This window comes from Vicia villosa, linkage group LG7, assembly GCF_029867415.1.
Source record: "Vicia villosa cultivar HV-30 ecotype Madison, WI linkage group LG7, Vvil1.0, whole genome shotgun sequence".
Taxonomy (NCBI): Eukaryota; Viridiplantae; Streptophyta; class Magnoliopsida; order Fabales; family Fabaceae; genus Vicia; species Vicia villosa.
The window spans coordinates 79,266,871-79,283,019 of record NC_081186.1 but is presented as its reverse complement, the minus strand read 5'-3'; the positions used below and the strand labels follow the sequence as shown (position 1 = coordinate 79,283,019).

The following is a 16,149-nucleotide window of genomic DNA, read 5'->3' as shown; positions in this document are numbered from 1 at the left end:
TTAGTGAGATTAAGCTTAAACTGTAAGAGAAATATCACAGTTGTGATTATCGCTTTTAAGAAGCATTTGTAAACTCTTGAATTGATTACATTAAGTTGTAAGGAACTAGAGTGATCGGTTGATCAGTATACTCTAGGAAGTCTTGGCAGTTGGCTGAGCAGAAAGTCTTAGGAGTGAACTAAGCCTAGAGTGATCGTGTTGATCAGTAGACTCTAGAAAAGTCTTAGGAGTGAACTAAGCCTAGAGTGATCGTGTTGATCAGTAGACTCTAGAAAAGTCTTAGGAGTGAACTAAGCAGTTGTTCCTGGAGTGATCAGTGTGTGATCAGAAGACTCTGGAAGACTTAGTTGCGGACTAAGTGGAGAACCATTGTAATCCGTGCGATTAGTGGATTAAATCCTCAGTTGAGGTAAATCATCTCTGCGGGGGTGGACTGGAGTAGCTTCGTTAACAGCGAACCAGGATAAAAATAATTGTGCATTTTATTTTTATCGCTCAAGATTTAAAGTCACACTTATTCAATCCCCCCCCTTTCTAAGTGTTTTTCTATCCTTCACAAATATGTTAATGTGTGTTCAGCCAAGATCCCTTTGTTTATTGGGGAGTCAACAGTTTTCTAAATAATGGTTTAAGTGGATAGTCCAGAACTAATTAATCTTTTGTCTGCGAATTATTGGGTAGCCAATATCGAAGATCCCTTGCTAATTAATGTATTCAATGTTGATGGGTTAATGTGTAAGGATAGTCCAGAACTGTCATTGCCATCATAGCAGGGAGATACTATGGCTAGAAAAAGATATCATACTCAATAGTTTTCTAAAAATCTGGTACAGGGAAATAATCTTATGTTTGTGTCCTAAAACTCATGGGGACGAACTTTTAACAAATCTTGCTATTGTCTGCTCAAGTGGAAGTTATTTCGATTGCACATGTATGGAGATCTAAGAATAACATCAACATATATAAAATAACTTGACAATTAAATTTAACATCCAGCATTAATCTAACACAAAATAGCACTATCTCGAGTTAGGAGTTTTAGTTACAGTGCATCATGGCATAGAACACTCATACTGAGAGTGGGCAACAAAATAAGTACTGAATAGTTGGATTAAATCCTTACAACTGATTATATGCTAGAAACAGCATCAAAAAATGAGACAAATATCTTCCATCACCCCACCAAATTACTCCTTCTTCAAGTGCTTAATCTTCTTTCCAGGCTTGGGTTTTGTGGCCGATTGCTTAGGAGTGAGTTCTTCAGCCAGTATGATATCATTAACCGATGTTGACATAGCAATCCTCTTGGCAGGAGTGGTGTTGGAGCTTGCTTCTGGACTCGAAGTATGGTTAGCAGCCGAGTCAGCTCTAGCGCAAAGAGATTGTTCAGATGTTTGTGAGGCCTGCATATGCCATTTACAAAGGAGTTACAATGTAGAAACAACATTGGAAGCAATGCAATAATACGCAGACAGATTGGCTTATAAAACCACATGACTACAATGCCAAACAGAAAAATATAACTTCATTTTAATTCAACCTTTCCAATTTCTTCCTCTATAAAGCTAACACACAGTTCTGATATATGTGTATATTATGGATCATTTGAATGTTTTGGATGAAAAATAAACAAAGGGATTGTAGTGAAATATATATGCTAGATGTAAAAACAATGAAGTTAATCCCACAGCATTCCAGAACTGATTCACAACACTTATAGATGATGAGTTTTCTCAGACTGCTAAGAAAAACAACATTTATGGCCAGTGTTGCATATATATGAGAAATCGGAGAAATTGTGGAGCAGGGCTGGAACATGATTTGCATGAATATGCTACTATTGTGGAGCAGAGGTGGAACAGTCAAACATGAGTAACTTACTTGGTTTGTATTAGGAGCGTTGGTGGAATTTTCTAGAACAGGAGGATTGGTTGGATTCTGAAAAATGTGCAGAAAAATGGTTATTGTTTGCAGAATTAAATGTAAAGGTTTTAAGCAATTAGAATGACACGGATATTTGAACCTGATTGGTGGTGAGGTAGTTGTGAAACTTGTTGTAAAGGTCTTCCTCATTAAGTATTTTCACGACTGAGAATTGCCGGTATTGTGATTGATACTTGATACGAAAGGCGAGTTCTCTATTCAGCAAGACATCGAGTTGAGCAGGCCAAATCTTTGGGTTGTCCTCTCCAGCCTATTGATAACAACAACTAATATAGTTAATAATAGCTAAACAAATAAACTGGACGTAAGAATGGAAGTTATGCGGCACTGTCAAACTCACCGTCTTCATAACTTCTCTAATTTCCTTAGCAGTCAGTTTAGTATAAGGAATACAATCCTTATCCCAAAAAACAAAGATCCCCTTGTGTCCATCATATACTACCTCCACTTCAACTTTGAATCTAAGATGAATAGTACAATATAAAGTTAATGAAGGCATTACAACAATTATTTACATGTATTGAAATGGCAAGAGAGACTTCTCACTTGGTAACAGGTTCCGAATTTGCATTCCCAGAGGATCCAGTGCATGACTCAAAATACCAACCATTTTTGGAGGCTCTTAAACCGACGGTAGTCCCAATCGTAGTTGCATAACAATCCTATTGCGTAAAACAGTATAAACTTCGTAGTTGCGTAACAATTATCTATATAACATAAAAAATGTAGAATGATACAAATATGAAAATAAAAGGCAGACCTTTCCCAAATCAGAGATTGCTTGGATACTCTTGACCTCACCCAAGCCAGTCCAGAAGTTGTTAGCAGGTTGAATGGTTGAATCACAGGTTAGTGATTGGGAAAGGGCAGGTATATTGGACAAAGCAGTTGCTCCAAAACTGAGAGAATAATATATTAGTATTTAACATGCTGTAGTATGATAGTCATATATTTATTAAGATGGTTATTAGGTTCATAAGACATTACCTAGCTTTGAATTCGTCGACTTGTGGATGCTCCAAGTTTATGTAAAGCCTTGAGCCGTTCCATGCATTGGATAGACACGGGAAACCGGAAACTGCCATAACATGTGATGGTTTGATAGTTAGATTATAAAACTATCATTAAAAAGTGGATGATAATAAGTAAACATCCCATGAAATTTTTTTATGCTTTAAAAGCAGTTATGCCATAACATGTGATGGTTTGATAGTTAGATTATAAAACTATCAGTAAAATGTGGATGATAATAAGTAAACATCCCATGAAAATTTTGGTAACCTTAAAAGCAGTTATAAATAAACGACTAACACACAAGTTGAAATGGTAATGAAACCTGTATTTGGCTTGCACCAGGCATGTGTCAGTATGACAATAGTAGGCCCAGAAATGTTATCCGGGGTAGTGTAGTTCATGAATTGCTTGCCGTAATCATCCCATAAGACCAGCTCAATGATATTTCCTTCGACATCACGTAAAGTGACGTTGACGCAAGATTTTCTACCACCACCTCCATGTTGGGTCTTAACAACATCTTGCAACACTCCAATGACATCTGCAAATTTGAATGAGGAAAAAGAATGACATAACTAAAGTCTAAACTCAATGGGAAACAAAAAGGCATAAAAATGAGCAAATAGTATAAAGAACATATTAAGTGGTATCTGACCATATAGCAAGTCATGTTTGAAGTTCCCTTTGAGAAAGTTTTCAATCGGGTGAAAACAGAATTTGTGAGTTGGTATTCCGGGTATGGCGACACTCGTCATCGTAGTTCCTCCGTTGAAGACGAGCTTGAGTGGGTTAGAGCAAACTTTCAAAGGGGCATCGTTGTCAACAGGTTCTCCATTATACAGAAAAAAAGTGTCATGCTCCTTGACTTGTTGAACCCAATCGTTGAAGTCTCTATTCCTGGTGGTGACATGAATCTTATCACCCTGTTAAAAGGATGAACAAAGTAATATATTAGTTTCACACAAATCAGTATAACGTATGAAGTAAAGAAAACCATAAACAACATTAATAAACAAAGTGACCTCTCCATCTTGAATGACCATTTCAATGTGCTGATAACCATTTTTTTCAGTAACAGTCCACAAATCAACAACCCTAATAGCCATTTTCCAAATCTGGTTTCCCTTGACCAGATCTTTGATAAGGATCGGAGCCCTTGACATGGTTCCTGCGTTAAATGTAAAGTGTGGCTTATTATCATAAAAAAACATAAAAATCACAACTTTGAAGACAGAAAACCGGTATGAGAGTGGAAAGGAACAACACACACATTCAAGCCAGATTTCAGAAAAAACAAAACTTTAAGACACCAAACAGGTTTGAGAGTGAAAAGGAAGAGAAAATCAAATGTAAACATGAAACGAAGAACAGAGCAACAACACAAACATTCCGAAAAACCACAACTTTGAAGGAAGAGCAAATCAAATAAACGGTATAACATTTTGGGGTATGGAAACGAAGAAAGATACAGCTAACTTCGCAAGATTATGAAGGAGATGCTCAGCGATGTAGGGTGAGAGGAAATACGGCGAAGATAGGGGGTGAAAAAATGATACCTGAGCGTTTGAAAATGATGGAGTTCGGTTGACCACGGTGCTTGAGAGTTATGCAGATAGTTGAGAAGGAAGAGTGATAAATCTGTGCTTCTATAAACTTGTATAAGCGTGTATAAGCATGTATTTGGAAGGAGGGAAAAAGGTTGAGTGAAGTACAAAAAGTGTTGTTGAAAAGTACAGAGAAATAGGAAGTGTGGCCAATCAAAAGAGCACGTTTGGCCAGATGTAATATTGATTTTGTTATTTACAGAAACATCCTTTTGCCTGTGGGAAATGTTTTGAATAGAAGGGTTAAATGGTAACTTTGGCCAATTTATTAGTATTGGGTAGATAGTAGATATTTGAAGGAAATACTATCTCTTTTTTTTTGGGTAACGAGGAAGTGTCTCTTTTTCTTCATGGTGTTTTGGGAGTTTTTATAAAGAATTTTTCTACTTTTCTCTCTTGCACGTGCACTTTGCTCTTTTACCTTTCCGGTATTCAAATGCTCAGTGGTTTACCCCTACACCCACCGTCCGAATTCACCTTCAACCAAAATCAAAACAAACCAGATCTCAAACATTTGCTTCTGATTTCAACAGAGAAGATAAAATGTTCCCCCAATTCGGAGCAACGGCGGAATCTCTGAGCAAAGCGTCGACGGCGGTATTCCGGATCGGCACCGATGCTCACCTATACGACGATCCCGAAGACGTCAACATCGCCCCTCTCCTCGACAGCAGGTTCGATTCCGAGAAATGTGAAGCTCTCAAACGCTTGCTCGCTCTCATCGCTCAAGGCTTTGACGTTTCCAATTTTTTCCCTCAGGTCACTCCCTCACTCCTTCTCCGATTCACGCTTATATATCCATAACGGTTACTCAATTACAGAACATTCGATCTGGTTCACCTTCGTTAGGTTGAAAATTCTGCATCTAGGTTATGCATTGGCGTTTATTTTTCTCCGTGATTTAGTTGAATTGATATTTGTTCATTTATACAATTGAAAATTCTGCATCTAGATTTTGCTACTAGTGTTACTAGTATCTGTTTTCTCTTTCGATTTTTTTGACTTAGTTTTCTTTGCGGATGAAAATTACAGGTTGTAAAGAACGTAGCGTCTCCGTCATTAGAAGTGAAGAAGCTGGTTTACTTGTACCTGCTGCAGTATGCTGAAAAGTATGTTGTACTCTACGTGTTTTTCTTCTTCATTTTGTTGCATTTAGCAGTGGTTTTGTTGTTTTAAACTCTAGTTGATTAAATGAGTACTATGTTTACTCAAGCATTTGAAAATATGATTTAGGCATGTGTTTTTGTTTTCTGGTTAGTTCGTGGACTTGTAGAATAGTATATTTATTACGCATTTCTAGGTCATTTGATTTGTTTTATCAATTCTTTCTACATAGTTGGGATGCTACTGATACATAAAATTATGGCCATGGCTCTTTACCTTAGCACTCTTTTTTGTTCTTAGTTTTTCCATATAGTTGGTTGTTGTTTGCTGCTGTTCTTATAGTTTCAATTATATTTTTATTTTGTTTAGGCGTCCAAATGAAGCATTGTTGTCGATCAATTATTTCCAAAAGGACCTGGGGGATACAAACCCATTGGTTAGGGCATGGGCACTCCGAGCCATGGCGGGAATCCGCCTTCATGCAATTGCACCTCTTGTTCTTGTTGCTGTGGGAAAGTGTGCTAGAGATCCTTCTGTCTATGTTAGAAAATGTGCTGCTAATGCTCTTCCTAAGCTTCATGATTTACGAATGGAGGAACACGCATCTGCAATTGAAGAGGTCTGGTAGACACATGTACTTTTTATCGCACTAGTTGAGATTTTCCTTCTATAGGACCTAGGTTACAACTTACATTTTAATAAATAGAAAAACATCTTAATTTCTCCCTGCTTTTCTTAGGTTTCATACTTTTGAACTAATTAACCTAAGGAAGTTTTATGCAAGATATTTGATTTCATCAATGTATGGTTGGAAGGCCATATAAGTTGTCTAAATAAATTTTGATACTTCATGTGGTACAGATTGTTGGATTATTGTTAAATGATCATTCCCCGGGAGTTGTTGGAGCTGCTGCTTCTGCATTTACTTCTGTGTGCCCAAACAATTTTTCACTTATTGGAAGGAATTACAAAAAGTTGTGTGAGATTCTTCCTGATGTGGAGGAGTGGGGTCAAATAATGCTAATTGGGATTCTTCTACGGTATGTGATAGCGAGGTATGGGCTTGTCAAAGAATCCATCATGTTTTCTTCTAATAATAAAGATCATAGAAATTTAGATGAAGATGAGCACTATGTTACCTTGAAAGAAGATGCTGGTTATGCGGCTGAGACGTCTGTGTCGGAATTAGCACAAATGATCTTCCAGTGTTACATTGAAGGGCCAGATGAGTACTTATCAAGATCTAGTTCTACTATTAAGGTCACTCCGAAATTGGATGAATCACAATATACTTCTTTCAGCAATGAAGTTGTGAAGATCCTACTGCAGTGTACATCACCATTGTTATGGTCTCATAACAGTGCAGTTGTACTTGCAGCTGCAGGTGTACACTGGATAATGGCACCTAAGGAGGATGTTAAAAGAATTGTTAAACCCCTCTTGTTTGTCCTGCGATCATCACCTGCCTCAAGATATGTGGTAACTAACGTTCCTTGAAACCTTTATTTATCTTGTTTAATTTCTGTGTGTTATCTACATTCGCTATTATACTTTTTTGTTTGTTATTTTAAAATTGTAATACTTGCATTTTTTTCCATGGGCTCTTCTCTTAAGCTTGTATATGTGTTTTATCTTACAATAGGTCATGTTTTTATCATCTTATGTCCAATAAATTGATTCTTCTTTGTTAGAAATTTTTTGGGAAAACAGTGGATCAAACCTTGATATTGCCATTAGCAGTTACGAGTGTATGTTACTATGTTAGTGTGTTCACATAAATAGTAATAGAATGGAAAGCTGAGATGGAGAGGATCTGATTTGGGTTTAGAGGAAGAGTCCAGGGACACTTGCCCTAGAGTTGAAGTCTGAATCATATATTCATCACTAGTAAATTGTGTGCAAAATGGTGTAAACTTGTTCCTATCCAATTCCAGCCTTCATTACATATCTGTTTATTGTGATACTGGTTAAAATACATGCTCAAGAGAAGAGAATCATCTTCTGTCACTCTTAGAATACCAATACTAGTCTAGACATGGCAGTTGACAGTTGTGATGTACTTAAGATATATAAGGATTATTATTATCTTTGTTATATATTTTGTTTATGGCTCATATATGATTTGAATGGACTCATCATAGTCACTGATTCACTGCATAACTTAATGCTAGTGGGACAAGTATTGATGTCATTCTGGGAACAAACAGACAGCCATCCCCTAGAACTTAGTAACAACCTCTTCCTTAGGAGTTAGGAGTCACCTTTCCTTGATGATTTGCCTATATAATTGGAAACACCACATTGTTTACATGGATGGTTTGAAACATTGAATGGACACATCATAATCACTGCATAATTTAATGCTAGTGGGACAAGTATTAAACTCATATTCTGGGAACAAGGGTACAGACAGCCATCCCCTAGAAATTAGTAACGAGTAACGACCTCTTCCTTAGGAGTTATGAGTCACCTTGCCTTGATGGTTTACCCATATAATAGGCAACACCATACTATTTATATGGACGATTTGAGTTTGAAGTTGGATATGTCACTGCATAACTTAATGCCAGTGGGACAAATATTAAACTCATATTCTGTGAACAAGGGTACAAACAGCCATCCCCTAGAACTTACGAACGAGTAACATCCTCTTCCTTAGGAGTCAGGAGTCACGTTTCCTTGATGGTTTACCCATACAATAGGCAGTGCCAAAATATTTATATGGGTGGTTTGAGTTTGAAGTTGAATATTTTTTTGTTAAACCAAAGGAGTAGGGACTATACAATTTAGAGATCAATGTTAATGGTTTTCCTTCAAACACATAATTTTATTTTACCTTTTTTGTTGGCTGATATTTGAATGGCATTATTAACATCATGTTTCCCACAACCGACAATTTAACATTTACTCACTTAATCTTTTGAGGCTAGGGTTGTTCAGTTGTTCTTGAGAGATTTCTCACTTACTGTTGCTATTATTATGCATTACTTCCAATTCCAATATTGAATTCTAACTTTTTTGGTTGGAGAGTAAAATTATATTTTGATGGTATGGAAAGTTATAATATGAAGGAAAATGAAGTACAAAGAAAATATCCTTAGACGGCAAGAAAATGATGAATTCTTGTTAATCAATGTATGTTATCAAATATCGATTTCTGATATTTGACTTTGATATTAATAGTTATTTACTCTATGACTTATGCAGGTATTGTGCAATATCCAAGTGTTTGCCAAAGCTATGCCCTCTCTATTTGCTCCACATTATGAAGACTTCTTCATATACACTGCAGATTCCTATCAAATAAAAGCCCTTAAGCTGGAAATACTTTCTATTATTGCTTCGGAGGCATCTATTTCATTCATCCTTAAAGAGTTTCAGGTATTTCACATCAAGTATATATTTATTTGGACTATTAATTTATTTGATCCGTCAACTTCACACCGTCTGAACTTTTTTCAGCTGTGAACTTCCTTACTATTTTCCCTTGTTTTCTGTGTATATGAAATGGATTTGATACTTCTACCTGCTTCTTGCTATGCTTAGTGTAATGGTTGCCTCGTTTTGTTGTTGTTTCAATATTGTTAATATAAGGCACTCTTATAATGTCAAAATATATTACCCGAGACAGGAGTGTTCTTGATTCTGCTTTGCCTTGCAAATATATTCTTTATTATCTGGTTCAGTCAGCACGAGTGGTAAACTATATACAATTCATTGATCATAACATGAAGCAGCAGTTATGTTGTTAAACAATTATTCAATAAGTAGGGAAATTGAAGGACAGGTCAGTAGGCATAGGCAATTACTTGGGAGAGACCAAGCTCTCGAGTCCTTGGGGGAACCTGCTGTGTTTATCTCAATTTTGTTTTCTTTCATTCCTATGTAAATTGGAACTCCTTTTGTAATCCAAATTCTAGATTCTTTAGCCAGAACTATTCGATTAAATTATTTGAATTCAGTATCCTAGTTATGATTACTAGTTTCTTAAAACTTGTATCAGAGTTGGTTGCTGGTGGCTTGGAAAGGGATACCTTTGGAGGAGCTGATCAGGAAGGCATGAGTAAAGTGTCATAGAGAGTGGAGTCTTAGGGGAGGTGCTCTAGGGACTTGGGTATTATAGGGTGCCATAGTCCCACATCGAGTATTATCTAGTATGGAATTCCCGGTGGAGTATTTAAGAAACTTGGTTCTTCTCCCTTGATAGCTAGCTTTTAAAGGAGGGTTTCCCAAATGCTTAGATAATTGTCAAAATATATCCATTTTCATCCTCCTGTTTTCCAATACACTATGAAGAAAGTTCCTTTCTATGCGGTGCTGCCACCCATACGCGTTATCTCCCATAGACAGTTATCTGTATCCTCATCTTCCGTGCTTCATCTATGTTTCCCTTGTAACCCTTTTTCATAAAATCCAGCACTGGTATTTTGCTGCCAGTTTCCTACAGATTCTGGCGCGTATAAGTGCAAGAATCCCAACAACTGGTTTTCTACCCTAATTAGTGAAAAATTTCTTTATCTTCAGTACCATGAATCTGGACATCTGTCATTTATTGGTTCTTAGACATGTAAACTCTGCACATCATACTCCAACATGGCAGCTCTTCTATCCAAATCTCCATCTTATTCCTCAAGGGAATATTGATCACTCCCCTTCTAGAGCCAACTTTGATTATAGTTTATATCTCAACTGTTATTCCTCAGGGAATACTGATCCTTCCTCTTCTTTTGAACACAATGAACTGCCACTGCTCAATGTGAGATACAAGAAAACAAGAATACATACTAGGAAATTACAGAACCCCCAGTGTCTCCCAATCTATACTTTTCTACCCATCTGTATTCCTCTCTATAACTTATACAATCAAATAACTATCCCCTGGTCCCTTTCTATTTTATTAATACCCATTTTTATTGATGACCTGAATCAGTGTAGGGTTTTGCCATCCCGTACGCCAACATGGGTCTTTTACCTCATTTAAATAAATACAAAAATAAACATCCAGGACCTAGATCTGCTTATGCAGGAATGAGGAAATCACTGTAACCTGCTCATAAGTTTTGTTAGGCGCCCAATGTTTATTAATTATTATGGTTATGTCTTTGCTATAACATCTAGAATCAGAGTTTGGTGCATTAATTGATGCTTTTCTTAGTGTGTTGCTAGGATTATATTAGAGATCCGGATAGGAGATTTGCTGCCGACACAATTGCTTCCATTGGTCTATGTGCCCAGAGACTTCCAAAAATGGCAACTACGTGCCTTGAAGGACTGTTGACTCTGATTAGGCAAGGTGTGTGGCCTGATTATTTATTCTACCATTTGAAAAAATATTTCATGTTTCTTGTTTAATATCTACATTTGCAGACTTTTTGTGTGGTGAAATAAGATCCTTGGATGGAGAAGAGGGTGTACTAATTCAGGCAATTATGTCCATCATATCAATTATAAAATTAGAACCGCCCAGTTACGAGAAGGTATTCTTCTGATTCTTACTCATAAAGATTATTTCGAGTGGTGCTTTTTTTTTTGTATTGATTTAAAGTAGGTTTCAAATAACAATATGGATGTATTGGAATTGGAACTGTGTAGGCATGTGTTTAGTAATATCTTGTGTTTGGTCTAGCAATTATTAAGTTAGTTGTACTTGCAATTTTTTGATACATTGCTTGTGCAGTATTGACTGATCTCAAACTGTTTTAATTGTTATTATAAGGTTATAATTCAGTTGGTTCGTAGCTTGGATACAATCAAGGTCCCTGCTGCCCGTGCAATGATTGTCTGGTTGTTAGGGGAGTATGGTTATTTGGGTGAGATAATTCCAAGGATGTTGAGTACAGTACTCAAGTATCTTGCTTGGTGTTTTACTTCAGAGGAATTAGAAACTAAGCTTCAGATTCTTAATACGATCACAAAGGTATATCATTAAGTTAATTTTGTATTTTTGTACAAAAAAGCTGGCTCTTATATAAGTTGTTGCTTATTGATTGATTAATATAATACCTGGTCAAAAATGTATTCTACTAGTTTTTTCTTTTTCTTTAGTGGAACTTTTTCGAGACTTGATGTTAATAGCTGTCAACTGTGACAAAATGTAGCTAAATCCTGCTTGAGAATAGTTGTCAAGGTCCCCAATTAGATAGTTTGGTTGTTTAGAGAAGTGCTTGTAAACTGAAAATCTGTTTTATTTAGCGAATAGCTTATGTTTTGCGGCTGTTTTAGCTTCAGAAAGTAGAAGTTGCTTTGCGTCTGTTTAAATAAATTTCATCGATATTTGATCTTGAATATCGTAGTTCTTTTTGTCTTATGTCTACATAGATATCTTTAATCTTTCTTCCATTAATTATAAGATGTTCTTCACAATCCCACCCTTACACTTTTACAGCTTCATACATCTTTGTATAAATCGGTGATATCTTTTTGTGGTCATGATTGAAAGTCAGTGAGATTTGTAAGGTTGATGTTTCTAGAAGTGAGTAGCATAGACTGTTAAGAAGGTAGGCATCTATGCATTTTGAATCAAATCATTTATAACACTTGAGTGCTCTTAGCTTACCTTCGCATGCAGCGTGATCTATTTCCATTATGTATATCTCTTTGCACTTGAGTGTCTGGTTGACGTATATCATATCACTGTATTCTATATTGTCCGGTTGAATTTCGTGTACTGTTAAATGTATGTAGGACTGTATAATGAGTTAAGTTAACAACCCTTGTTAGAATTTGGAACCTTAGTTCTCGGCTCCTGGATTTGATATACATGTACATTGAAAGAAATGTGTTGACGATTTGTGTGATTTTTGTCCCCAGCTCCTGCTGTCCATTAAAGGAGAAGATAGTCGGACCTTGAGAAAAATTTGGACTTATGTTATTGAATTGGCCGAGCGTGATCTGAACTATGATATTCGTGATCGTTCGCGTTTCTTGAAGAAACTTCTCTCAAGCAATATGGAATCTCAAAATGTGGAAGAGGAAAGTTGTGAATCACTAAAGAAGGACCAGTCTTGTGTACTTGCAGAATGCATATTTGGTGGACATACAAAAACTGTGACAGTTCCATCTGAACCTATCAATGACAGGTTTTATCTCCCAGGGTCACTTTCACAGTTAGTATTCCATGCAGCTCCAGGCTACGAGCCTCTCCCAAAACCTTGTAGCCTTCCATACATTGAGCAGTATGATGGAGCTGTTAAAAGTGATTCTGGGGAAGTGGATGATCCTGGTACATCTGGGTCTTCAGATGACGAAAATGCTTCTGATTATAGTTCTGAACAGTCAATTTCTGGCTCCAGTGAGGTCAGTGGCAGCAATGAGACTGTATCTGGCGATGAAGGTGTCAACAATGATGATCCGTTGATTCAGATTTCAGACACTAGCAATGTTAATGAAAACCAAAATGGCAGGGATCATTCTGGCACTTCTGGTTTTAGTGACTTGATGTCAACAAAGTCTCTTGAGTCTTGGTTGGACGAACCATCCAAGTCATCTAAAGGAAGTGAAACTGAACAAAGCCAAGTTCGAAGATCTTCAGCAAGAATAACCATTGGAAATATTAAAAGCCGTATTAAGCCCAAACGCTACACTCTCTTGGATCCTGCAAATGGAAATGGTTTATTGGTGAATTATTCCTTTTCATCTGAAACTTCAAGCATATCCTCTCATCTTGTATGTTTAGAATTATTATTTGAAAATTGTTCTTTGGAGCCCATGTTCGATATAGTCTTAATAGAGGAGGATTCTAGCCAAAGTGCAGAATCTACCGATCAAATATCTCAAGCAGCAGAAAAGTAAGAATTGCTCCTCCTTTTTTTGTTAACTTGCATGTTTATTTTAGTCGGCATGTATAAATCAATATCTATAATTTGAATTTATATTGCCTGTAAATTGGGGTTCTATGTACTGGTTGTGGTCACTGAACCTTCCGCATTTCTAGCTTATATCTCAAGTTTTACTTACTATCGTTGTAAGTGCTTATGCATACTACATGTTTTATGTTTTTCTTGCAGTACCTTAAAATCTCATATCGATAAACCAGCACTGATTTCAATGGAGGCTATCCCTTCCCTGGATCCTGGTCAGAAAGGAAAACGGACTCTACTAGTTCGCTTCCATCACCATCTTTTGCCTCTGAAACTGGCTTTATTTTGCAATGACAAGAAATTCCCTGTCAAGTTAAGGCCTGACATCGGATACTTTGTAAAACCACTTTCGATTAACATTGAAGATTTCAGAGATAAGGAATCACACCTTCCAGGGATGTTTGAATATGTGAGGAGGTATGTCAATTTTGTTGTTTGTTGGACAAAAAGTCTGGACTGCATTCCCAACCCTTGAGATTATGGGCCCATTTGTTATAGATTAAAAAAAAGTGATTTTGATTAAATTATTTGAAGTTTATTCGTTAAGAGACTTTTAAGAAAAATATAAACAAAAAATATTCAAGTTGAAAACTATGCATGTCAAAATAGCTTTTCTTTAATATGGTTGAAAAAGCAGACACCATAAAATATGCTTTTTTTCTCTCTTCTATTAATTATTTTTCTCCAGAAGTCAGTTGCAGTAGCTATTTTATTTTTTTGCATAAAATCATGTTAGTTTTTTTTTTTTTTTTTTGAGAAAAGCTTACACAACCATAGCTGACACATAAAAAATGATTTTTACAAATCCTAAAACAACAGGCTTTATGTACCATTTATCTGATCAAACTGTTGTTTACGAAGACAGGTAGTTCCTTCATACTTTGTAGCCCTCTTTACCCATACTTAAAGCTTTTTGATAATGAATGAGAAGATTAATGATATTTGTTGAGATCCATCATTGACTAAAGATATGGCAAATGTAGTGCTCAATGCTCATAATGTTAAGACAATCCTCAGTTCTTGAGCTAGTTTTTGGAGTTGCGTTAGACATAACATAAATTCTAATATGGCATTAGATCCCATCATAGATTTGTTATTCGGCTGTTTGCATTAGTCCATGCTCTAGAAGTCTCTGGTCTTGCGTGTGTTCAGATCAAACATTGGCTAGATATATGACCAAAGCAGTTTTTATAAGAATTATGCAATCCTCATCCCCATGCTATAGCTTTTGGAATTCTAAGATGCTCGAGAACTTAAACTGTCTTGTTAGAGATTTACACATCAGTAAGCAGTAAGATGTCATGCCACACATATCCAAGATGAGAATAGAATGCCAGGGAGAAAAATGATGGAGATTTTAATTTAAATTTGAAATTAAAACCATTCAGAATAGAAAGCTTCTCATTAATAAATGTTGTACTCTCTTTTGAGTTTTAACTTGCAGTCATTGATCTAATATTGTGGCAGTTTTTGCATGTAAAATTTGAAGGACACTATAATTTTGATAGTATGGAATTTGTGCATTGGGGCTCTTTCTTTTATTTTCTATATCCTTTAGGCGCCCTTGGGAAGGCATTTCTGAAATATATTTATGTTTCTTTGGATCCTTTAGATAATATGTCAGACCAAAAATTAAAAAAGTAGACCCTCTCTGTCCATTTGGTTTTAATATTGTCAGAATGTAGACTAAGTGTATTTATAATAATCTGCCCAAGCAGCCCATAATAGAACTTGTAGTCTAGTTTTTCACCAATTTTCTTAAAACCTTAGGATCTACAATTGTCAAACAAAATGATCTTAGTAGTTACTTGCTAGCTTCAGGAACAACATTTTCTCCCTTTTATTTTTTCCGGTTTCATCCCCGAGTATTCTAACTAAGATTTTCTTGCATTATTGACACCCAGTTGCACATTTAATGATCACATTCTAAAGCTGAACAAGGAAAGCAACTCTCCAACAGAGGACACATTTATTGTGATATGTGAAACTGTAGCACTGAAGATGCTGAGCAATGCCAATCTTTCTCTTGTATCTGTGGATTTGCCTGTTGCTTCTAATCTTGATGATGCTTCTGGTTTGTGTTTGCGTTTCAGCAGTGAGATATTGAGTAATTCCATGCCATGCTTAATTACAGTTACCGTTGAAGGTAAATGCTCCGACCCATTGACTGTTTCTGTAAAGGTCAACTGTGAAGAAACTGTATTTGGCTTAAATTTCTTAAATAGGATTGTCAATTTCTTAGCTGAGCCTCCTGTTACCCACTCTTAAGTCCGGACAGAAAATAAAAGTGATTAATTTGAGGACGTATACATGAAAAACTTTAAATTCTTGGCTAATTGTTGAGTTTATGTTTAGCGAGGTTTTTGATTTATGATTAATCATTTTTACTATTTGGGCCAATCCTTATTTTTTGGACATATGTCTTTTCATTTTTATTTGGTGGATTTCTAATGTTTGTGTGTATCTATTGTTTCTTGTGGATTAAGTTGCACCATTTACATTTTTCCTGTAAGTTTTTAATTTATGACGAGATGAGTGTAAGCAAAATATTCAACTTATGAAGAATTATATTCTGTACTGTGCTGCAGTTTTTTTCCTTTTAGTTTTGCCTTGCTACGAGCTTT

At 36.1% G+C, this 16,149-nt stretch overlaps 2 protein-coding genes across 2 annotated transcripts; one reads left to right on the top strand and one right to left on the bottom strand.

Annotated features, from left to right (window-relative positions):
- Positions 1 to 1,187: 1,187 nt before the first annotated feature.
- Positions 1,188 to 4,121, bottom strand: LOC131619441 (uncharacterized). Its single transcript, XM_058890534.1, has 10 exons — positions 3,981 to 4,121; positions 3,614 to 3,881; positions 3,281 to 3,499; positions 2,932 to 3,022; positions 2,705 to 2,843; positions 2,491 to 2,606; positions 2,285 to 2,405; positions 2,024 to 2,194; positions 1,882 to 1,938; positions 1,188 to 1,403 (listed from the first exon to the last, which is right to left on the bottom strand). Exons 1-10 carry the CDS (start codon positions 4,119 to 4,121, stop codon positions 1,188 to 1,190), a joined length of 1,539 nt encoding a protein of 512 aa, XP_058746517.1.
- Positions 4,122 to 4,878: 757 nt separating this feature from the next.
- Positions 4,879 to 15,861, top strand: LOC131620940 (AP3-complex subunit beta-A). The gene is made up of 11 exons (XM_058892131.1): positions 4,879 to 5,321; positions 5,595 to 5,671; positions 6,036 to 6,285; positions 6,528 to 7,145; positions 8,874 to 9,047; positions 10,833 to 10,959; positions 11,034 to 11,143; positions 11,383 to 11,583; positions 12,477 to 13,453; positions 13,673 to 13,942; positions 15,430 to 15,861. Exons 1-11 carry the CDS (start codon positions 5,106 to 5,108, stop codon positions 15,791 to 15,793), a joined length of 3,384 nt encoding a protein of 1,127 aa, XP_058748114.1. The 5' UTR covers positions 4,879 to 5,105; the 3' UTR covers positions 15,794 to 15,861.
- Positions 15,862 to 16,149: the final 288 nt, after the last annotated feature.